This window comes from Danio rerio, chromosome 10 (assembly GCF_052040795.2).
Source record: "Danio rerio strain M-AB ecotype USA chromosome 10, GRCz13ab, whole genome shotgun sequence".
NCBI classification, from domain to species: Eukaryota; Metazoa; Chordata; class Actinopteri; order Cypriniformes; family Danionidae; genus Danio; species Danio rerio.
Window position 1 is genome coordinate 29,015,780 of NC_141030.1, and position 25,833 is coordinate 29,041,612.

The 25,833-nt window shown below is 33.8% G+C and overlaps 1 protein-coding gene across 2 annotated transcripts; it reads left to right on the forward strand.

Moving 5' to 3' along the window:
* Positions 1 to 9,587: 9,587 nt before the first annotated feature.
* On the forward strand, positions 9,588 to 24,730 carry rab38b (RAB38b, member of RAS oncogene family). Of its 2 annotated transcripts, NM_001386801.2 has the most exon segments (4): positions 9,588 to 9,834; positions 14,138 to 14,418; positions 20,480 to 22,153; positions 22,391 to 24,730. In NM_001386801.2, coding segments are annotated over 3 exon segments (633 nt in total). In that variant the 5' UTR covers positions 9,588 to 9,635; the 3' UTR covers positions 20,633 to 22,153; positions 22,391 to 24,730.
* Positions 24,731 to 25,833: the final 1,103 nt, after the last annotated feature.

Consider the following 25,833-nt stretch of genomic DNA (forward strand, 5'->3'; position numbering starts at 1 on the left):
AACAAAACGACAAAGCTGCTTAAATTAATGTTATTTACTTTGTAATTGACATTCATTTCAATATTCCATCAAACTGGTCAGACATGCTCTTCGATTGTTTAGAAGTCATGTCCTGTCACATTGAGCTCTACAATACACATCAACCCCAGTAAGTCTGCTATCAGTACACTTCTGTTAAGCAGTTCATAAGAAAATAAACATGCAGTCCATTGTCTGTGTACACATCCACATAATTTTATTTAGATGCCGCACAGAAATAAACTTAAACCTCACTTAAGTATATTTAAACTTATACAAACAAAGCGTTTAGTTATTTGTCCTACAGTATGCTTGGTCATTGTTTACGCGTACAATTTTATTACAGTACGTGTTCTAAGTACATTTGGTTAGTAGTTATTTTGACACCCTTTGATTAATTGGGCACATTATTTTTCTACATAATGTTATAGACACATGTATTAAGACAGAGAATAAATTAGTTTGAGTCGACTTAACTGAAATGAACTGCGAACATGTCAAATCTTTATAAAAGACGGTAATCTTACAATTACACAAATTTAACTGCTTACTGCAGTGAGAAAAATATTAAAATGAAATCACAAAAACATAAAAAGTATACATGCAGCTAGACAAAAGACCTGAATACTGTCAATATTTACATTTTTACTGGGTTCTTTTTAGTATAGATTATACTGTAAAAGTATAATTTCAAGTGTGACAGCAGTAAACATTAAGCACACAAGTAGCTAACTATAACATTTTTATTTATACATCCTGTCAACTTATAAGAATAGTAGTAGTTCACTTATACTTGTAGTAGATAAATAGTTTGTGCTGGAAATGATGCAATGAAATGATGCATTTATGTCTCCACTTAAACCATCCATATGAGAACTGACGGTGCTGCATGCTCAATGCTTCAACATTTGCACCACAGGTCTGACTTTCCAACCAATTTAGCGTTATAATTTTTAGTGATACGGTGTCCATGGTACTCTAGTGTCTTGAAACTTGCAAGAGTACAGCTAGTGTAGCCTTGGTTAACTAGTAGTACACAAAGCAGTTACCACAAGGGATAGTGTGTTATTGAAAACATGTCATGCAATTTGTAGAAATCAATTTAGAAAACAACTGAAGTAACCGCTGAGCATTTTATCTCAGAATAAGTGCAGTGTTAGATTACCTGTGGATTTTGAAAATGTTTATAATTTAATAAAAATTATAAACATTATTAAAAAATTATAAAAATAATTGTAATAAAAATAACAAAAGCTTCAAACATTATTCAAACATGTAATGAACTTACACAGTCATATGGTCAAAGTATACTTGTTGCTAATCAAGCACATAAAAGTACATTAAATACCCAAGAGAATATGCTTTAGTACAAATGATTTACAATTTAAATATACCAAATGTAATATTTCAAAATATGGCATTTCAAGATAGCAAATAATTAATTACATTGAATTATACAGGCTCTTTGTCTAGCTGCATGTATACTTTTTATGTTTTTGTGATTTCATTTTAATATTTTTCTCACTGCAGTAAGCAGTTAAATTTGTGTAATTGTAAGATTACCGTCTTTTATAAAGATTTGACATGTTCGCAGTTCATTTCAGTTAAGTCGACTCAAACTAATTTATTCTCTGTCTTAATACATGTGTCTATAACATTATGTAGAAAAATAATGTGCCCAATTAATCAAAGGGTGTCAAAATAACTACTAACCAAATGTACTTAGAACACGTACTGTAATAAAATTGTACGCGTAAACAATGACCAAGCATACTGTAGGACAAATAACTAAACGCTTTGTTTGTATAAGTTTAAATATACTTAAGTGAGGTTTAAGTTTATTTCTGTGCGGCATCTAAATAAAATTATGTGGATGTGTACACAGACAATGGACTGCATGTTTATTTTCTTATGAACTGCTTAACAGAAGTGTACTGATAGCAGACTTACTGGGGTTGATGTGTATTGTAGAGCTCAATGTGACAGGACATGACTTCTAAACAATCGAAGAGCATGTCTGACCAGTTTGATGGAATATTGAAATGAATGTCAATTACAAAGTAAATAACATTAATTTAAGCAGCTTTGTCGTTTTGTTAGGAGTGAGGAACCTTTTTTTTTGAGCATAAATAAAATTGAAAGTTGTAAAAAAAAAATACAGTTTTTAAAAAAGTAATGAAGTAAAAGTAAACATTAATTTTAACTGTACTCAAGTAGGGTACAAAACATAAAAGTAGTACTTAAGTACAGCAATCAGCTAACATTGTTCAAACATTGTTCGAGTACTTTACATCTGTGATATTGTAACTATTTCAAAGACCACTCTAAAAATGTTGCAATATACTGTAAATATGTTCATCGAAAGATTGTCGTACAAAAAGTCAGTTATATCTAAGTTGTATGCTTACATCCTGACCGATACATTAAAATATTAAAGATTTATAGCAAAACAAAATGTTTGTCTCAGGAAGTGCAGTTCTTTACTGATATGACTGTCTGTTTTTACAAAACAGCATGACATGTACTTTTGTATGTTTCTAACACTTTTACAATGTTGCATCTAAGTTGTAGATAAGTGAATAAGAAAAACACTTTAATATTTCATTTGTAAGTCGCTTTGGATAAAAGCGTCTGCTAAATGACTAAATGTAAATGTAAATTCCACAAATCTCAACCAAACAAGTTAGAGGTGTCAGCTTTACATACCCTGACACATATTTACCTTTCAAAATACTAAATATTCAATTAGTACAATCAGAAGCTTTAACTATTTACCAAAATGTCAAGCACATGATGTTTAACTAAATGTATCAGCTTTTTATTTCAACTTTATCATAAGTATATCACTAAAATTATGGGCCAGAAAATAGATTTAGTATCACACAACATAAAAAAAAATAAAAATATTGCTACTCTGCAACAAACATAAGTAAACAGTTTTGGTACCCTTTGTAACGAATTGGTGAATATTGTTATTCGTAGATTATCTGATGGTAAAGTGCATGTTTATATATCTCCGGAACGTATAATGCATAACTTGATTTTTAAAATTTCTTTATGTTTTAACAAAAAAACAATTTAAGTAAGCCTAGGTTTTTAACCAAACTTGACTTTTTAAAATAACTTTTATCTAATAACCAATTATGAGGTAATGGCTCCTAAACTTGATCTCTTTCTTGACCTCAAAGGCATTGTAATAAGTTATGGAATATGGGTTATTTCATAAATTTAATTGTATTTTCTTACAAGTATGTTTCACTTAAATCCAAAATGAATATGCAAGTGTAGATGTAATCCTATTTCTTCTCAATCATTCTTTGAAAAAGAACACTATCATGAAAGATGCAAATTTCAGTTAAGTATGTGACTGCTTTGAGCCCTAATAGGAATCCAAATAAACAAGTATATTGAACAATTCAAACTGCAGAATAATGTTGAAGACTGTACATATTTGCATAAAAACATTCAAATTTATTGTATTGTCCATTTTGGCAATGAGTTTTGAGATGACTTCAGCTGTGCATTATATTTTGTCAACCTAAAACTTCCATGAAATGTAAAATGTTATAATATTAGTTCTCTAAAATCTTTCATTGCGAATATATTTACGGTATGACCCTGTATTTTTATTTTTATTTGAAAAATAGGTATCCCTACATCATCACGCCAGTGCCTAAAATAAAAGAAAAGATGTTAACTGTATGTTTTAGTCATGACTTTTATGACACCATGGCAGATATTCATAGTACCGCCCCGTGAGTGAAGGCGGGCCTGTTTGAATGTGTAGATAAAACGGCCCATTATCACTTCCAGCTACCAACGAGTAATGCTTCTGGGTACAGTTACTGATCCTAAAGGTTTCTACAAGAACCCATTGATCAGGAGTAAAAAGAAGATTAAAGACATAAAAAGGTACTATCTTTGAGGACCACAGCCCCTACTTTGGTCTTGTTTGCACTCAACTATTAGGACAGAACTATCGCTGTTTAAGGACACAGGCCGCATCTTTAAGGTACTACTTTATATGATCTACACAGATTATGGGAGAAACTTTGTATTGTGATTAAAGAAAAAAACGTTTTCTTAAAAATATTTTCAGATTTTTTTCTGACAGCCACCATGCAAAGATGACTGATTGCTATTGTTCTCAAAATGCTGACGGTAATGTGCATGAAAGGCCTGAGTACGAGTGCAACCCTGTTTTTGATTGTCAAATAAGGTCTATTGTGGACAACATGTTTAAACAGCATTATAGGCACCATATGGTTTTTCTTCTGGAGAAGATCATTAATGATGCGTGTGATTCTAAACATGATTGTACAGGAGATGGCAAACGTGTAAAAAATCTCAAGAGAGAAATGGACGTTGTGAGATGGGCCTTAAACTCATGGGCCGATACGCTAAATCATTTGACACACCTGTGTTTTCATAGCAATGGTGCTGTCTGTGCAACCAATACAAAAATTATGGAGGTACTGACTGAATTGAGTGATGAGATGGTGGTAACGCAGGTTCTATGTATGTCCACATATATAACAGATATTTGTGTGTCACTGGTTTCACAAAACAAAATAACAAATATTGCTGAGATTGTGGAAGTTATGACAAGCCACATACTAGAACATGACAGAATGCTTTTAGCAGCATTTCTTTGTTGTTTGGTAATTTTCAGTAATGTCTTTATTGTTCTAGTGTACCCTGTTTTTTCTTCAATGTATGACTGTATATATGTATTTATTTTCTTATTTAATTTGTCTTTATTATGGTAATGCAATCCATGTTTGTTCATTATGTACTACTCTATTTCAGTGTATATTTACTTGAAATAAAAGTTTATCAACTCAAGTGTCTATGCCTTTTCTGTAAAAAAGTAAAAAATTGAGCTATGTGAAAAACAGAATGGTGTGAAACAAATGATAGAAACATTGTCAAAACTGATTAAAAGCCTGTATTTATGCCAAATGTATAATTAAATATTTAGAAAATTAGAATGTTGCAAAGTGTGTCAAGGATTGGTTACTTGTCTAAAGCATAAAGGTATAAACTGTAGATCATTTATTAGCGTTGGTTAACGTTTAAGACAACCCAATAACACACAGTTCTTATGTATAACGGTTTTGTAGCCAGTTTAGAAAGACAACCTTAAAATTTTCGCCCAATTTAGTTTTAAAGATGCACTGATGTACAATTTCATAAGTTCTCTTTCATTTGAAAAAGAGAATGAACAAAAGGTATACATGATATTGTTGGTTGTCTCTGGTTTAAAACCAAAACATTCACAACGCAAACTTTCATGACAGTTCAAAAGAATACAGTTTTAATACACAGTACATTAGACACTGTTGAACAAGATATTAATACAGATTTAGTGGCAACTATTCTTTTAGTTTTGTAGACAGATCGCACTATTGACAGATCACACTAATATGTTTTTCTCTTCTTTTCATTCTTTTATAACTTGTTTTAACACATTTGATCTGTTTTTATAATTTTTTTTTATTTTTTCATTATTTGTTTTTATTTTTCTTATAGTTGTCTCTTTTATTCCTGTTTATGTAAAGCACTTTGAATTACCACTGTGTATGAAATGTGCTATAGAAATAAACTTGCCTTGTCTTGCCTTGCCTTGCCTTTGTAGATTCATAGTTCTCGTGAAAAAAATACTGTGAAGAATTAGACACCAAAAGATAATTGGCAGTAGAAATGGTTATTGTGACATTTACTGTATGCATTGTAACGGACGCTATAAGAGTTGTGTAAAATTAGACTTTTAACACATACGCAAAAAAGTTTGTAAAGACATTTTGTGATTAAAAACTGCAGCACTGGTTACTTGAATTAGGTCAAATATTTTGGTGAGATGCCCGTGGTCATAAAAACATAATCAAATGTTTCAAAAACATTCTGCATCAGAAGGTGGATAAAATAAACTTACTAATGCATTAAAGTTTACTGCAAAGTATTCTTAAAATAAGAAAGTGTTTACTCTTTGTTATTATTGTGTTTTGCTGGCAGTATTAAGTGTAGCCTTCAACTGCGATACAAATAATTGTGGCTAAGTGTTGTTATTAATGTTACTTGGGACACTTTAGAGGTTAAAAAGCATTAAAAAATCAGGCGTTGAGCCCCAGCCGTCTGGATGAAACCCCAACTTCTAACCTTTACACCATATTGGTGTAACCAATGTATTTCAAAACATCACTTTTTTTTTCTTTCCCCCACAAATGAAACATTGTTGTTCCTAAAAACTCCAGAAGAAAGGAGACAACGTTAAGTAACTTTTGAAAACTGACAGTTTTAAAAACATGTATGCTTTGTTACATACAAACTCTGACAGTGGTGCAAAATTACAGATTTTTAGCACATGCATAAAACGTTTACATTTTGTGTTGAAAAACTGCTACAGAGTGGAAAATCAAAAGCATGAATTAGGTCAATGCTATTGGTTTGTAAAAAATAAAACTCCAGTCATGCAGTAAGTTTAATGAATAGTATTTTAAACATCACTTTTCCAAGTGAAATGCACAGATAAAGCTTTTATATTCAGAGTGAAAAACATTCCGTTAGATTTTAGTTTGATCATTTGAAAATGTGTTTGCCAATAAAAAACATTGTTTAAAGAAACATATACACTCCCAACAAATTGTGTGTAGTGACAATAATCTTGATTAAATCTATTGGTAGAAGAAAAGCATCATTTACCCTGTAAAAAAGTAATCAGTCTACTTTCAAGAACTACTTTTAAACTTGACTAATTTTGACAAATTTGTAAACTTACTAGATTTGACACTATTGTATGAACATGTACATAGTGGATTCAGTAGTTAAACTAGAAAATTTTACTATAAAACATTAAGTAGATTTAACTAAGGGCTGGAGCTGTACTGTTTTTAGATAAACTGAGAGCCAATTTTCTTCTTAAAATAAATATCAGTGTTATTCCATTATTCAGTATAATTAACATATTTCTCTTTATATGATCAAGTATTTGCAATGAATTAAAAACAGTTTGAATTTAAAATTCAGTAACTAAGTTGTCTAGTAATGCAATTACTACAATTTATTGTAATAAAATTACATTTTATTTATCTTTTGAAACAGAAAAAACAATAATGTCTAAAGAGTGATAAGTCCTTTTTAGTAAATATTTTATGTTGATTTCTTAAACCAACACCAGTGATGACCAGTGCTCAAAACATTAGGCTTTGGATTAACTGTATTACAATGTGTGCCATAAATTACAGGTCATGCATGTAAATAAATTGAAAACATGTTAGTCAAAGGAAAAACTTTCATTTTAAATTGTTTTTCATAATAAAAGTTTTCATTAATTATAAAGACAACTTGAATTTACATCTGTGTTTTTCAACATTTTAGAATATTACATTTTAGATAACGTTGTTTTAAAAGGTGTGACAATTTATTGTCAATAAAGATTAAGATGTGTTATTTACTGGATTAATATTGTAAACATTTTCCCAGAGATGGGTTGCGGGTGGAAGGGCATACGCTGCGCAAAACCTTGCTGGTTAAGTTGGCGGTTCATGCCGCTGTGTCCACCCAGGAATTAAAAAGGGACTAAGGCGACAAAAAATATTGTAAACATATTTTAATTTAATACTCCGACAAAGATACATCAAAATGTTTGTGTGTCTTAAAATATGTATTATTGTAGTAATAATGTGAAAAACAACATAACCTATTAATGAGTATTTTTAGTAAATACTGTGTCGTTGGATTCAAGCATACAAAGCCAGACCCAAGTTCGCTCAAGCGCGCACACATGCACGCACACATGCACGCACGCACGCACGTACGCACACACAAACACATACATATGCATACAGTTGACTGCATATGGACATATAGATATCAGTACACTTTCTAATCACCTAACAACATATAGTAGTTAGTGGGAGACACCCAACACATACAATCAGATATACATATTCTACATCTGATATAAATCTATCTTTCACAAGCACTTGACGGGATGTTATCCAAAGTTTTCCTTATCATCACTCACTCACACGCTCAGGCCCAGACTGAGACACAGAGGAAACATCGGTATGAACATAAAGAAATGCTTATGTTAATAGTTTATTAATTATAATATAATATAATATAATATAATAGAATAGAATAATAATGATATATAATATAATATAATTTAATTTAATATCTAATATAAATATTATAATAATAATATAATATAATAATATTATATAATATGGTATAATTACAAAATAAGTTAATAAAATAATGATTTAATATAACTTAATATAATATATTATAATACAATACATAATTTTATTTAATAAAATATTAATTTTATATAACTTAATATAATATAATATATTGTAATATAATAATATAATTTAGTCAAATAACTAAAAATATAAAATAATGGTTCTAATAACAGTAATTTAATTACCGTTATTATTATAATAATAATTTTATTTCTGTTTGATTAGAATTTAATTACCAATATTTTCATTACCTGGAAATAGCCTATTAATTTAATTAGACTGATAAAAATCTAATTACCGGAATTATTATTTTATATTAAACCGATAAAAATCTAATTAACGGAATTATTATTTTATATTAAACCGATAAGAATCTAATTACCGGAACTATTATTTTATATTAAACCGATAAGAATCTAATTACCGGAACTATAAAGTTTATATAAAAGGGGCGGGGCTTAGACTGGAAGTCCCGCCTTAGGGGCGGGGCTACAATCCATCAAACTTTTTGACAGGTGGTACCCTATAAATCTCTCTGATAGATAGATAGATAGATAGATAGATAGATAGATAGATAGATGATAGATAGATAGATACTGTCTTCAACAGACAGACAGACAGACAGACAGACAGACAGACAGACAGACAGATAGATAGATAGATAGATAGATAGATAGATAGATAGATAGATAGATAGATAGATAGATAGATAGATAGATACTGTCTTCAACAGACAGACAGACAGACAGACAGACAGACAGACAGACAGACAGACAGACAGATAGATAGATAGATAGATAGATAGATAGATAGATAGATAGATAGATAGATAGATAGATAGATAGATAGATAGATAGATAGATAGATACTGTCTTCAACAGACAGACAGACAGACAGACAGACAGACTGATAGATAGATAGATAGATAGATAGATAGATAGATAGATAGATAGATAGATAGATAGATAGATAGATAGATAGATAGATAGATAGATAGATAGATAGAGAGATAGAGAGAGAGAGACAGAGAGATAGATAGATAGATAGATAGATAGATAGATAGATAGATAGATAGATAGATAGATAGATAGATAGATAGATAGATAGATAGATAGATAGATAGATAGATAGATAGATAGATAGATAGATTGACAGACACATAGAAAGACAGACAGAAAGATGGACAGGCACATCACGTTTGTTTCTTTGGTCATAAGGTGTGAATGACACGAATTCTGTCCACATGAACAAACAGAGCTTGTCTGACAGCTGGTCACAAGTCTCTCCACGCCCTGGGCGGTGCCAGTTTAAGTTCAATGACAAATGAAGAGGTAGTGTGATAAACTCTGGACACACACATCCTCAGAGATGCATAACAATCAGAAGGAGCATTTGTATAAAATTCTTGTCATCGGTGATTTGGGAGTAGGGAAGACCAGCATCATTAAGCGTTATGTGCACCAGACGTACTCCACCAACTACAGAGCCACCATCGGCGTGGATTTCGCGCTCAAAGTTCTGAACTGGGACTCGGAGACGGTCCGGCTGCAGCTTTGGGACATCGCAGGTAAGAGAAAGTAGGCTACAGACGTAAGGAGACACGTTTGTCAGCATTTTTTAAAAATGTGCTGAAATGCAAGAAAGTGCGCTGTTTTTAAGTGCCACACAACAACTTCGCTCACCTCACATAATAAATGTTTAGAGAATTAACAATACATACCGCGTACAAATGTGTCCTTAGAAAATAATTAGGCTATTATACAGCAGTAGATTAACAAAATAATACAGAGCCTAATCAAATAAATACTCTAAATCCTGTTTCACTTTCAGCACAATAAATATAACATCTAAGAAAAAAAATTATAAATTACACTTTAGGTTAAAAAATATGTATAGAGAGAGAGAGAGAGAGAGAGAGAGAGAGAGAGAGAGAGAGATTACATTACAAAGAAAACTTTTAAATGTAGGCTATATACAATTCACTGTAATGAAAGTATAAAATGCACTGATTCTTTGGAAATTCCCCGAGTGATCCTGTTTGGTAAGAATTTATATAAAATATATAGTCTAAATGCCTATAGAATACAAAAAAAACCTTTATTAATCATTAGAGTTTGATTGTTTAACAGTTTTAAAACAGATCAGGTTCAATATCGAATCGGTCCATCCTTATTAAGCACGATGCCAGACTATAAGTTTTTTTCCGTCTTTTCTTCATCTCTCTCACGTGTCAAGCACGCGCACCTTGAAGATCTTGTTTTCCGCGTGCCCGCACAAGGTCTCATGTGAGACTGAAAGCACGCGGATGACATTGCGGGAAAATCTTTGTAAACAAACCTTGTTCGTCGCACTTTCTGCTCTTAGTTCTCATTGTCATGTTAAAATAGCACAACGGACCAAAAACAACATTCTTCAGGACAAGCTAATAGCATGGGAAGTTAATGTAGTAATGGTATGAATATGACAAAGTGTAACAGCTCTCGTAATAGCAAAATGGCTATGAGCATTTGCCTTGCTAACCAGTTTTCATTAAAATACTAGGGTACTTCTACTACAGTGGAATAATAATACACTTCAATGTAAATAGAAAAAAACTTTTTTAAAAGTGCCTTAAGTATAAATAGGCTACAATTAAAGCCATTAGCCTACGCTTTTTTTTCTGTCACTGTCTTCTAGGTAAGTACTACAAACTGGGGAAATTATATGGTAAATATTTGTAAATTATATAGCATTACAACTCATATCAACACCTCTTTTGTGAGAAAACAAACTGCTAATTTAAAATATGAAGTAAGGTAGCTAATATAATATAATGAATTAAACCTCTAATAATCTAAACTGGACTAAAGAACCCTAAAGGTTTGTTCTTCATTATTATCACACTCTCCTCATTAAAACTGCATTTAATTTTGTGCACAGTCATAAACTCCTCGTGGGCATCATAAACTCATCATTTCTGACAAGGAAGTCATCTGACCTACAGTATCATGAAGTGAAACATGCTGAGTTCATTTTCATTGCTAGTGACTAAGTTTTCTCCGAAAGCTCACTCATTCAGTTGTCAAGTTAGATGACTGTAAGAATTCGGTAAAGGACATTCTCTACTGCTTCACCAATGTTCAGTCAACAAAGAAGCAAATGCATTAAATTAGCATTTTAATAGTGCACATAAACAAGAGATTTATTCAGACTTGATTGATGGTTTACATTTCATTGCTGTTGTTTGTCAAGATCCATATGCATAAGCGAAACCAATACAGCATGTTTTGTGGTCCATCATGTGTAAAGCAGACTGCTGTCAGACCCGTGGAGATCAACACGCACCTCCTGATTCTAATTTTGAACAAATAACAGAAGAAACTGAGAGAAACAGCTGTCCTAGGGAATGTTGTGTAATGCTGGCAGCGCAGAAAAGTGGATGCATTCAGAGTTAGACAAGTGAAATGCATGGATGGAATGTGTCATTAGAAGGAAAAATCAGTAGTAACGAGTGTATTCCAATTGAATAAGAAGTTTGCTGTGGAAACCGCTCAAAACTATGCATATGAATGGGCATTCAGTTGTAAAGAGTCATGTGTTTTTTGTTTAGCAGATTCATTTTACTAAATGTAATCATGCCAGATTTGTCTTGGCAAGGACTTTTTAGAATTTGGAGTGTGAACTGCAACTTAAAATCTTACTATGTCTATCATACTGTAAGTATAGTATATACACTACCAGTCAAAAGCTTGGGGTCAGTAGGATTTTTAAATGATTTAAAATAAGCTTCTCCTGCTCACCAAGGCTGCGTTTTTTTTTCATAAAAAATACATTTCAATTTGTAAAATTGTGAAATGTCTTCACTATAAAATAACAGTTCAAAAGTAGATCATAATGTAATTTAATAATTTATTTTTGTTATTTTAAAGATGATTTATCAGCTTAATTACACCAGTCTTCAGAGTCACATGACCCTTCAGAAATCACTTAATAATAATATCACTTAATAATAATAATATTAATATTCTTAATGGTAATAGTAATAAAAGCTGTAATAACTGGAGTAATAATTTCATTTGAAACTATATATAAGACAGTTATTTAACATTTAAAAAAAATTACATTATATTTTATTACATAAATATATAAATATTACATTATATATATAAAATATACAATATTTTTACATTTCAAGAGTTCACATTTAGCTGATGATTGATTATAAATCTTGTTTGGCATGCTGTCCCGGGAGAGAGCCCTGAGCTCATAAGATCCTCGAGCCCGGGGCTCCCTCTCTTTTGCATGGCGAGAGGGAAGTTTGAGCTTAGATAGATCTCGAGAACTCCCCTGCTGTAGTAACTAATGAACAGATAGTGATTGCTCTTAAGAGATAACTATTTACTAGGAGCATGTCTATGGTGCCGATTGGATTAGTCAATTAACTTAAGTTGCATGTTTTTTGATGTTGGGTGGAAAACGTGGAACCTGGGGGAAACCTACGTGAGCATGGGGAGAACATGTAAACTCCACACAGAAATGTTGGCTGGCTTGATAAGGACTAGAACCAGTGACATTCTTGGCGTGAGGCAACAGTGCTAACCACTGGGCCACCGTGCCACCGTGCCACCCATCTAGGAAATAAGGAGGAGTAGGGGTAGAAGTGGAGATTCTTCAAAACGAAGATGGCTGTCATATGGAACTTAGGATATTTATAGTGGCTTAAGAATCGTCTGATTGGTGAATCATAAATTGAATAATGCGGGACCGGCTGCAAGCAATCAGAAGCATGTGATCCTCTCGAGATTAGTTTATAAATAAACTTCACTTAATCAATGCCACCTTGATGAACAGAATATTTTTCTTAAAAAAAAAAAAAACAATGAAAAAAAACCTGACCCCAAACTTCTGACCGGTATTGTATATATACTGTATATACACTATGCTTTCTCTCTTAGAATCAAAATTAGGTGGGCAAAAAGTAAATACTGTTTTGGCATTAAAAATTAGTTTAAAATCCATAATTATTAATGCAGGAAATATGAAATCCAGTTTACTATCATCTATTTAGAGACTTAGATTAAGAGATTTAGAGTTTTCATCATACCTCAATTTCTATAGAAAGGAAATATTGTCTAAACTGCCATATACTGCCAAAGATACAATTCAAAATATACTGTAAACTACTGTAATCCTTTAGTTAATACAGTGGTAATATATTTTAAAGTATTAACATCTAAATTGTTAAGAGAAAAGTGAAGGGTCATGCAGGAAATTCTGGGGAAAGTCAGTTTAAGGTTTTTCACTGTATGTAGTAAGAAAATAAAATATATTTATCATTAAAATCACAGCCATTACAGTTATTTTTCACCCACCCTGCATAAATAATTTCTGCTGGATCATTTGAGACTGAAATCTGGAGCGATGATGTTGAAAATTCAGCTTTGTCATCAATAAATGACATGAAAACATTAAGTTAAATAAAATTGAAGAGATGCAAAAACCTTTCAGTGACGTCTGAATTTTTCAATTTAAATATTTTTTTCTCAGGCTGTTGTGTGTAGTTTCAGTAAATTTACTCAGTGCAAAGAACAGGTTATTTTCACTGTCTTTAAAGTGAAATAACTGAACATAAACATAGGAGGCTTAAAAAAATTCACTTGTCACTTAGAGGATTTTGCATTTGAACTCTTTAATTGTAAAAATATTTTATATTACAGTGAACGTAAATGACTCCTTTTGAAAATTATTTTATGAAATCTTACTTAAAATCTCTGTAAAAAAAAAAAAAAAAACTACAGTAGTGTATCTGTGTGTTGTATCTGGCTTGTTGTATCATGCTTTTCCCAATTATTTTGTGCCCTTTTTTTCTCCCTCTCCATCTGCACTGGAAGGTCAGGAGCGGTTCGGCAACATGACGCGGGTTTATTACAGAGAGGCCATGGGGGCATTCATTGTGTTTGATGTTACCAGACCCGCCACGTTTGAGGCAGTCTCCAAATGGAAGGAGGATCTGGACTCTAAATTAATACTTTCAAATGGCCAGAGTATTGCCACAGTGCTACTGGCCAACAAGTGCGACCAAAACAGAGACTTCCTGACTAACAATGGCCTGAAAATGGACCAGTACTGCAGGGAGAATGGATTTGTGGGGTGGTTTGAGACATCTGCTAAGGTAAGGTGCAGCAATTTAATATGATTTTACCAAAATGACTAATAATGTTTGTGTGTATTTTAAAGTGTAGTATAAAGCAGGGACAATAACTATTGAACACGTCACTATTTTTCTCAGACAACATTCCTAAAGGTGCCGTTGCCTTGAAATTTTCACCAGATGCTAATAACAACCAAAGAAATCAATATATGCAAAGGAAATAAATCTAATTAGTTTACAAATGAAGTTATGTGTAATAAACTGAAATGACACAGGGAAAAGTACTGAACACATGAAGAAAGGGAGGTGTAGAAAAGCAGTGAAAGCCCAGACAGCAGCTGAAATCTCTCACTAGTTATTGAGCAACCCTCTGCCCTTCATCAATATAAATTAATATTAGCTGCTTTAGTCCAACATCTCCATTAACAAAATGATGAGGAGGAAACCAGGGTGGACATTTCAGCAAGACAATAATCCAAAACACAGCCAAGAAAACTCAAATGCTTTCAGAGAAAGAAAATTAAGCTGTAGAAAGACCCAGCCAATCACCTGACTTGAATCCAATAGAGAATACAAAATAAAGGTCAGATTTGATAGATGAGACCCACAGAACCATCAAATATTTATAAACTTAAAGTCTGTGGAAAAAATCTCACCTGAGCAATTCATGTGACTTCAGTTTTTTCCACGCCGTAGGTACTAACTAAAACTAAGAAAAACATGTTCCACATGTAAACATATTGTTATTTTTTGTTGTGGATGTGAATTATGGCATTTTTGTAGTTCAATGTACATACCAGGTTCATTCACAAAACAAACTATGTCTAAAACGGTGACATTTGATAACATAAGTGTGCGTATGTGTTCAGTCTCTGAATGAATACAAAGGTGACAAAGTGACATCGCCAACTATTGGCTTGGCATGCACATTTACAGCATTTTTGTGAACCTATTTAAACAATAATAGTTTAAATAACAATGGGCCTCATTTTCCAACCATTCATATGAACAAATCTGTTCTTAACGGTGCTACAAGTTTTTGCGTAAAAATACCATATTATAGTCAGCTATTCTTCTTGAAAATGTGTATTATATGTCGGAATGTCTGTCTTTGTTTTGGTGTCTATAACCCACCCACTGCCGGACTACCCAATTTCAGCTCTCTGGGTTGCCTTGGTGGAAACACAAACATATTTCAGTCTTGCTTGAAGGTTGCTTTAATGTTTGCGCCCACGGCTGAAACGCAAACTCTGAAGGACAGAAGCAGCCTCTGAAATGAGATGCAGATTCATAGTTGTAAAAATCCACATATAGGTGGTATTTAATTAGCGAATAATATAAATATTACAATTGTAAACATTAGCTGATCAGGTTTCAATCTAACACCATGAACTAACAACGCGCACCCAATTTGTCTGTATGCACTAGACGTACATTTAAATACCAGAGCCACAGTTTCCATAGTTGAGTCAAAGTTCTAAGGTTCAGTGTCAAACTGTGTGTGAGGTCAACTATCTGCTGCTGCATTCAGCATGGCAGTAAATGTCATGTAAAATGCTATTCAAACTCACATTGGTAGCATTTAATGTTGAATAAAGCACATAATCAGTACCCGAGGTGATCGTTGTCAAAGTAATTTATGCTGCTGTTCAGCCGTGAGAAATAGAAACCATTTTTAAAGCAAAAATTTCAGGTGATGGCTAGGGCAAAAACTCCTTTAATAAGAAAAATATTTATTTTATTATGTATCATAGCATGTGGATAGGCCACTGCATATGCTCTATAGTCAGGCACGCTCGCTCATGCTAGTGTCCTCAATCTGGCAACCTGCATTTGCAGCCATCGGAGGAGGTTCCAGGAGAAAAATTGTTGTGCAGAATGGAGTGCAATACCCTAAATAAACAGCCCTAAAATGCCAGGCCCCTTTATAGGAAATTTCAAAGCGACATTGGCAGGTGCTTTTAATTAAGAAGACATGAGATTAACCATTCTGAAAGGGCCATGAAACCCCCTTGTTTCAGCTGAGTTTTTTCACACCTCTACTTTGAAAAGTCAAGAAAGTGGGCGTGTCCAGCTCTGTTTAGGGGCAGCGTCAGAGGAGGGAAAGAGGGAAGGTCTGTAAAAATTTGCTTAAGAATAGGAATATCGGTTTGGGCACGCGCTGATTTTCACAGAGGCAAAACAAAACACTGACGCAGAGGAGAAAGACAGTGACTGTGTTTACATGGACATCAGTAATCAAATAATTTGCCAAATTATTAAATGGTGGACTTTAACTGCAGTTTGGCTCTTTCATTCAGGAATTTCATTCATGCCCCTTGTGACAAATTAGATATTGAATTCGAGGAATTGCTGGAAGCGAGTATTTTTCATGCAGTGTTTATTACCGCACTGGGAATGAGAGAAAAAAAAAACTCTGCATTTCGAAAATTGTACATTATGGCAAGCTTGATTATGGTGCTTACATGTTTACACTCGGGAGATCAGCATTTACAGCAGATTTTTTTGTCCTTAATATTGTTGTAATATTAACGTACAGTAAACTTCATTAACTTAGAAGTCATTTGACTAAGGCCTGTCTTTAAACACTGAAAGAGTACTGCTAACGATACGAACTAACGTTGCCTCTGAATAAACAAACAAAGACCACTGGTCACTCACTTACCAAATCTGTAGAGACAGCACAATCAACACCAACAGGAGCTGCGTCTTTATTAAAAAGAGACGAGCGGCAAATCCGGATTTCACCATTTCAAGATGAGAAAAGCTCTCAGGTAAACAATGTTCCTTAGACACATATTTCTATGGCGTGTTGCGTTCACTGATCCACACGTGAGTCCAGCTGCGCTCTCATAGAGAGAAAATGAAAACAAAACCTTCACTAGAGCAAATTATAAATGCAACACTGACGACCCGTATCTCCAAACATTTCTTGGTCTCCCGCTTGGCAACACAATGTAGCGTCTCTCTGCCGTCTGAACACTGTGTAGGTACAAACAGTCTTGGAAGCTATCATGCATATTAATGAAGTTGCACCGCATACATAATAGAGCGCGCTGATTTGTTTGTACCAAGTCTTACTCATGAATGAATGCAATGGAATACACGCTAAGATCTCATGGCTGTGACGCAACTTCAAAAATTTGTTTCAAACCGGAAGTACGAATTTGCTCCAAATAACGCTAAAACAACCAATTTTTACTTTTTAGTGAAATATATGTGTCCTAATAGTGTTTTTAGCAATGTGGGACACATATGACTGTTAACAGCTCAAAAAATGTGTTTTGGTGTTTCGTGACACTTTAAGAACACATGTGTGAACAATTCTGCTGCTTAAGAAAATGCATTAATTGTTCTTAGCAAGTTCCTTAATAAACTAACAAAAATTCCTGAGAAGATATTGATATTGGTGAATTAGGCCCAAAGGTATCTGTACACAAGAAGGCAAAGAAAAACCTTTCCCTTAAATATCTCATACCATAGTATTGTCATGTGTTATATGTTATTATCTAATACAATGGTATTATCATGCCGCAATAGTACTTCTACAAGTTTGTGTGAATGGTGCTTTATGCAAAATTATTTTTTTTATTCATTCAGTCATTTTCCTTCAGCTTAGGGTGTTTTCACACCTTCCTTATTTACTTAAGTTGAATCGCACTAGAGTTCGTTTTTCCTCTTGGTGCAATTCGTTTGGGCAGGTGTGAATGTAGCAATGGCACTCGAGTGCATACCAAAAGCAGACCATGATCCGAACTAAAACAGACCCAACCGCAAAAAAGTATTGCGCCCTTTTGGACAAACCTAGCTGCCGTAGTCTGATGCGCTGTGCATTATGGGATGTGGAGTAAAAGTATTTGTTGACAGCACTTTACCAACAATCTTAAACAGATAAAGAGAGAGGGACAAACATTACCTGATGGATCGTTCATAATATTTCCAGTGAAGTTGACCATGTTGCAGTTTAGCTAAATTAATTAACGCCTCGTCGAAGCAGTGGCGCAGTAGGTAGTGCTGTCGCTTCACAGCAAAAAGGTTGCTGGGTCGCTGGTTCGATCCTTGGCTCAGTTGGTGTTTCTGTTTGGAGTTTGCATGTTCTCCCTGCATTCGCGTGGGTTTCGTCCAGGTGCTCCGGTTTCCCCCACAGTGCAAAGACATGTTGTACAGGTGAATTGGGTAGGCTAAATTGTCCATAGTGTATGAGTGTGTGTGTAAATGTGTGTGTGGATGTTTCCCAGAGATGGGTTGCGGCTGGAAGGGTATCCGCTACGTAAAAACTTGCTGGATAAGTTGGTGCTTCATTCCGCTGTGACGACCCCTGGATTAATAAAGGGACTAAGCCGACAAGATAATGAATGAATGAATGAATAATTCATGCCTCCTCCTAAAGTGACTTGCGATGTGCCTATCCCCGTTTGCAATGCATTAAAACATAGTTGTCCAGCCACAGTAAAAAGTGACATCTTTGTCTGCCGGTTTGTTGACTTACGGAAGTTCCATTGGTAATTACCGACATGTTAATTCTGACCAACCAAAAAGCAGTTTACGAAATATGTCCAATAACATCTGGCCAATGAATGATGTGGATTTTGTCACATGACTGCATTTTAATTTTTTTCAACTGGTTCAAATCAAAGCAATCAGTGTGGTGTGAAAAGGACCCAAAAACGGCAGAAAAATGCTACAATGTATCAACAGATGCCCTTGATCTGGACCAAATGATCCAAACCACAGATGTAAAAGCACCCACCGGGATGCTTTTTGTTTGCATTTATCGTCAGTGTTTTACAAGAAATTTTACTGGATTCAAACCCAATCGATTTTCACTGGCGTCCAGCAGAAGAGTATGCAAAATAAATCCTTGACGTTAAATGGTGCTACACAACTTTAAGCTTCTGACAACTGCTTGTAACACAGAAGAAGAAGACTAAGTTGACACGCTTGTTGTTTTGGAGGGTTCAAGTAGCAGCTCCAGCTCTAGTGATGAAGAAATGAGCAGCTCCACATTCATATCGCCTCTGGGCATGTTCTTCATGTGCACCTGCGTTGACAGTTTTGCTCTTGAGTGCCTCCAAGTGCTGTTTACTGAAACTTCAGCAGCTTCGTGCATGTGAACAAAAGTAGCAACCTGATTGGTGAAGGTTTTGACGTGGTGCGTCAAAACAAAAAATGAGCATGAGGCATTTTTGTTTTATTTTACATCTAGCGTTTTGCGTGTTGGTGTGCACGATCACATTGCGCCTCTTTATTTAGTCACGAGGCGTTAAACGTTGCCGGAAAACGCGAGCAAAAAGCGACCCGGTGTGCACCGGCCTTTAGGTCCTTAGTTATAAGGGGTTGCCACAGCGGAATGAACCACCAACTATTCCCACATATGTTTTACATAGTGCATTCCTTTCCAGTCGCAACCTAGTTTTGGGAAACACCCATACACTCTAACATTCACACTCATACACTAAAGCCAATTTAGTTAAATTAATTCACCTTTAGCACATGTCTTTGCACTGTGGGGGAAACCAGAGCACCCGGAGGAAACCAACACGAACATGGTAAGAACATCCAAACTCCACAAAGAAATGCCAACTGATCCAGCCAGGGCTGGAACCAGTGATCCTCTTGCTGTAAGCTGACAGTGTTAACCACTGGGCCCTCTACTTGCAGTCTAACAAATATTTTTTGACGGAACTTGCATTATAAGGACCTTTAATGCTTGATTAAAGCTTCTGATTGAAGCTTATTAATATTTGCATGCTAATTACACCTGCCACTCATATGCAGAGCAGTTGCCGAGGGAAACAAGAGAATGGACTGTTTGTACACTGTGGTCGTCTCAGTAAATCCATTAGGGATTTATTTATTTCAGCACCTCCATTCTTAACAAAGAGTCCAATGAGTCTTAAATGAATTCACCTCCATCTATAAGCGTTTTCTGGGGTTTGAATAATCTATTACTGTTCCTATGTCAAATTCAACAGGAGCTGAGATGAATCACAATCACTCTTCTGAACGATCAAGCCAAACATTTAGAAACACACACACAAACACACAATATAATGCATGTTTTTTTCTCTTCAAATTTTAGGAAAACGTCAACATTAATGATGCAGCCAACTTCCTTGTGAAGCACATAATTGCCAGTGAGAACGATATCCTGAAATCAGTGGTTCCAGATACCATCTCTCCTCAGCTCAACTCGGATAAAGAAATTACTTGTTCCGCTTGCTTTAAACCTTGAGAAGACAGCAGCGCTGGTGGACTGATGAAGATATAGACCTTCACACCAGAATCGGTCTGATTTGAGCACTAAGTTGGTCAACCATCGATCAACCGTCAAAACTACAGACACTTTGAGCTTGCACAGAGTAAATGTATTTATGTTAAAAGCTGCACTTTTTTGATATTTATGCCTAACAAAAAGCTTGGCTGCACAAGGTAATAGATGACTATTTATTTCTGCCAGACACACAGACAGATGGCTGATTAAACAAGAGTGTTTCATCAGCATGTAATATAGTGGTTTCTGGTGGGTAAGAATTAATAACCTCTGAGTCGAATGACATAATCATTTTTTTTTTTACTTCAAGTGTAAAACTGTTTCTGAAAAGTCACCGATAAGGACCCAGTGATGTTGCACTAAGACTTTAGTTATGCATTAGTTATGTCTCCATCATAAACTAAGACTTTCTACTTCCTATTTGTAGACATGATTGTGGGAGGAATAATTCATTCTATAGGGCATTTGATTGGATGAAACGATCGCTTAGCACAGGAAAAGTCAGCAATATTTTTTGTATACAGCTATTAATTTGAAAAGCCTAAAGTTTAATTTGTTAAAGAAGCCATTTGTAAAATTCTAATCAATCTGTTATTAGCAACACCGGTGGCCTAAAGGCGCAATATGTGAAATTAATATGTATGAAACCACTAGATCAGTGTTTTTATATTTGGCTTATGTACTTACACTCAAAAAAAGTTTGAAGTTTGTTCAAACTACTTATTTAAAATTAGCTGAAACTACACAATTGTTGAGTTTTTTGCCATGACAATTTAATTGTTTTATGTACAATTTAATTAAATTTGCTTAATTCCTTCATGTTGTCCCAACACAAATCGATTGTGTGGAACCCAACATTTCTTAAAGTGTACGTTATCCCATATATTTTTTAAAGAATGTTCAAATCCAGATTAAAAAAAAAAACTGTTTGTCTTTGCGGCATCAGACTATTCCTTTGTTGTGAATACGCACCCTTTAGCACCAAAAAATGTAATTCTGTGCTTTCATCAAATAAACGTTCATTCTTAACTTTGAAGTAAAACAAAATGTTAGAAACACTATTGCATAAAATTATTAATAACATCCTGAAGCCACCTGCACTGCCGAGAGTTGTTTAGATGAATAAATAAATATGTCCTGCACTCATTGCACAATTAAGACACAACAAAAATGACAGTGGTGAGAAAACAAAAGTTAAGAAAGCATCTGATTTTAGCGGTTCTGAAATTCACGTTGACATGAGATAAGTAAAATTATACAGCTATGATAGTTTGATTATACTAGTAGTAACACTTTACAATAAGGTTGAATTAGTTTGTAATTAATGCATTTACTGTAATAACATCAAAAATACATTTACTACAGTATTTTTTTAGCATTGCTAACGTTGGTTTAAGGAAATTAAGTTGTTCATTGTTACTTCATGAAAACTATGTATATGTAAATGTTGAACTATTAATAAATGCTGTGCTAGTATTGTTTGTTAGTAGTTCATGCTAGTAAATACTGTAACAATCCTTAACTAATTAATTTTTTGTAAAGTGTGATCATAACAGTAGTACAGCTTGATTATATGTAAACATTGTTTTTTGTTTATATGCTGTAAAAATGCTGGGTTCCACATAATTCCTTTAATGTGTCACAACACAAATCAATTAAGTTACATTAAGTTTACAAATTTAACTGGAGCGAATGTAAAAAATTAAGTTGTCCTGCCAAAAAAAACTCAAGAATTGAGTTGATTTAGCTCATTTTAAATAAACAGTTTGAATAAGCAGCAAAAGTAACTTTATGAGTGTATAACAGAAGAGATGCTTATTGGATTTAACATAAAAAGAATAATAATTGTAATTTATTCAGCAAAAATGCTTAGTTTCCCCCTAGGAATCAAGAAATATCTTTCTCACTCACTTTTTCCTCTCTGATTTGTTACAAGCTGTTCACACATTGGCAATAAAATGCCATACATCAATGGCAATTTGCATTTATATCCTTCTCAAAGTCATCATAGTAAAAATATTATATTTCCTAAATGCATATTATTAATTTTATTATTAAGTTTATATATTTATGTAATGTGACTTTATGTTCAGGACTTCCCTAGCATAATAAGATTGTCTGCTGGGTCTTAAAAATCTTAAATGCCATAAATCTAAAAAAAACTAATTGTAGGCCTTAAAATTTTTTAAATTCACTGAAATATTGTGTTGAGTCTTAAATCATTTTAAACAGGTCCTACTTTTCCCAATCGGGCCAACATTCATAAAATCACCAACAATTTTTTTTATTTAAGTTTATATTTCAGTTTAGTTTTTTTATTGCAAAAAGATATGATTTACAAGCTGTTAGGCATTTTTACAGCAATTTCTCTAAAATAAACCTCCAAAATCTCCAAAATCCCAGCGAAAGGAAACAAAACAATTACACAGATCCTTGTGATAATAAAGGGATAATAAAATATCGCTTTACGTCATCTTACATTCATACAAAAACTCTTTACAGAAGTAAGGGGGAGTACATATAATATATAAATAGGCATGAAACTTAAAGTATTTATATCAGAAATGCATTAGGTTGAATAGACGTTACTCAATCAATTGGACCAGAGACCAACAAATATATATTATTGATTACATTATGTAATTGTCTCCACAATAAATGTTAAAATTGTTAAAAGTTAAGGTAACTCTAACCATTTGAGGAAACGAATTGCAACAAATCATTTAAGTTCAAAAGCTAATCCTAATGAGTATTGTGAACTTAACCTGTTTGAATAAACGAAGCAATTTGAGCACAGTAAAGCCCAGTAAACTTAAAACCAACTCAAACCAACTGAGTAATTTAAAACCCAGTACGTTAAGGCAACTCGAACCGTTTGAGTAAACTGATTGCCACGAACCATTTGAGTTAAAAAAAACTAATCTATGAGTAATGTGAACTTTCTCCATTTAAGTTGAATTAATGAGGTATTTAATTAACTCATTACCTTCAACACTGAGTTCAAAACTCTTTTCAAAGGAGTAGAATTAACTTTCAGTCAATTTTGAGTTTTATTTGATAAAGTTGACTGTTGGATACAACTAGAGTTTTCTTGTTCTGACACATTAAAAGTATGTGTTTAAGAAATAATTACATTAGATTTTGCCAAAAAATAATAATACATTTCCATTGGCCATTAGAAATGATCACTAGTGTTTAGCCCTGTAAAATTTCAATCATAATGATCTCAAAAAGTCTTAAATTTGACTTGATGAAACCTGCAGAAACCCTGAATAATGACCTCGAAGCTACAAATCAAAGAGTTTAAGCTTCTGATATTGATTCATTTGAGGTATCTGGACCTTTATGAATTACGGCTTTTACCTCAATACAGTGTTAATGGCCTGGCACGCTATTACGATTTCATGAGCCTTTTATGGTTTTAATTTATAGCGTCTGAACTTGCATTCCGCAGTAACGCGTCTCGAGTGTTCATATTCAAGCTATTTTTCAGACTGTATATCTAAAAGGAGAGCTGCCAACCTCTTCCCTCATCCTCTCTTGTCTCCTTGAACACCCTGGCCTTTCTTATCTGCTGCCATCCCTCCATTTCATCCCTTTTTTCGCTCCTATTTCACATCTCCTTTGCAGTGATTCAGTGCATGACTCACTGACATTATATAAATCTCCCATGATTCCCTACATCACCATGCGCTTTATTCAAATGCTTTAATGTGTATATTGATCTACTGCCTTTTCTTGCACACCTAGTTTTTATGCTCAAATATTATTTGTCCGTGTGGGAGGTGTTGTATTATTAGGGATTGTTTGGTATTGTTAAATATGTTTTGTTCGAAGTTGTGTTAAGATTGTTGTCTAGAAAACACTGAAATATTGTACGATTTTTATGCTACTGTACATCAAATACAGTATACTCTTGAAGAACGTGTCTGAAGTATAAAGTCGAAATGAAGTCTTGCTTTGTTGACCGACTTTTCATTCCTACGGCATTAGCATAAGAGTTATCATCACCAATTATATTTAAGTGTGTGTATAACAACATAAAACGTGATCTCTCAGCTGGAATAATGGGATGTGGGAAGGCTAGACAAATTACAGCCTTGTACTTCTTTTCACACCTATACTCAACTCTAGTGTTATCACCATAACAACTGCATGCTACTTTTTCTCTGCAGGCTCTTACATTTGTGTTTTGATTTTTTTATAGAGCAGGAGGAGGCACTTCTTACCAGCTTCTTGGAAATCTGCTCTGCCAAAACACTCATAAAAGCCCAAGATTAAGAGAATTCACTTTTAATCTATTCAGATAATTTAGATTTGTTCGATAATGTGCCTGGCGCTCATTTGTGAGGATTCTAGTGAGCATTTTGTTGATTTACAGCATTAATGCCACACACAAGATGTTTATGGATGAGGACACAAGCGCTCTGAGAACCTTTGTGCGCTTTTAATGGACCACATGACCATTTCTGCTTTTCTCACAGGAATTGGATTTGACTACCCCAGGTTGCTGGAAAAAAAATGCAGGCTTAGTCATATGAGAGCCATTACTCGGCCCATGAGAAATTTAAAATAGAAGAGAAATGGAGAATGGGTGAAAAGTAAGCTACTATTATTCTCTAGGACTCTTTCAAACTAGCATGAGATATTCTAAACATGTGGTTCTGCAAAGGCTCTCCAATCTGATGAGCTATTTCACTTCTATTATTCGGCCTGTTAGTCAACGATGCCGTTTTTCTCAAAATAATAACGCCTTCCTTAAATTATAATGTTCTGGAGCAAGGTCACCCTGACTAGCTGAGCATGTTTTTTTATTTATTTTTTTTTTTCGAACTAATCAGACTTCATTACCAACAAAATGATTACATGATTCTATAAATAGAAGTAGTGGAGCCATTTATTTGCTGTAGCATTTCTTTCTTTTTTTTTCAGGAACACAAAACCATAACATGCTTCAAATTTAAGTAGACGAGGTTAGTTGATGCCATTCGAAAGGCTCAAATATTTTAATCCATTCTCTAAAATGATTTATTCAGTTGCCCGCAGAACTACCATACAGTTTTTGTAAAAAAAAAAGTACAATGAGCTACAGCCAGTGGTGGAAAGAGAACTGAAAAATCATACTCAAGTAAAAGTACCATTACTTGCCTAAAAATGTAGTG

What these genes read in the sequence shown, in the direction of transcription:
- rab38b (XM_087268716.1), top strand. Translation starts at nt 9,636, where the DNA reads ATGCATAACAATCAGAAGGAGCATTTGTATAAAATTCTTGTCATCGGT. An exon ending in GCAGCTTTGGGACATCGCAG is followed by an intron (nt 9,835 to 14,137) that starts GTAAGAGAAAGT and finishes CTGCACTGGAAG; the next exon opens with GTCAGGAGCGGTTCGGCAAC. An exon ending in GGTTTGAGACATCTGCTAAG is followed by an intron (nt 14,419 to 20,479) that starts GTAAGGTGCAGC and finishes TTCAAATTTTAG; the next exon opens with GAAAACGTCAACATTAATGA.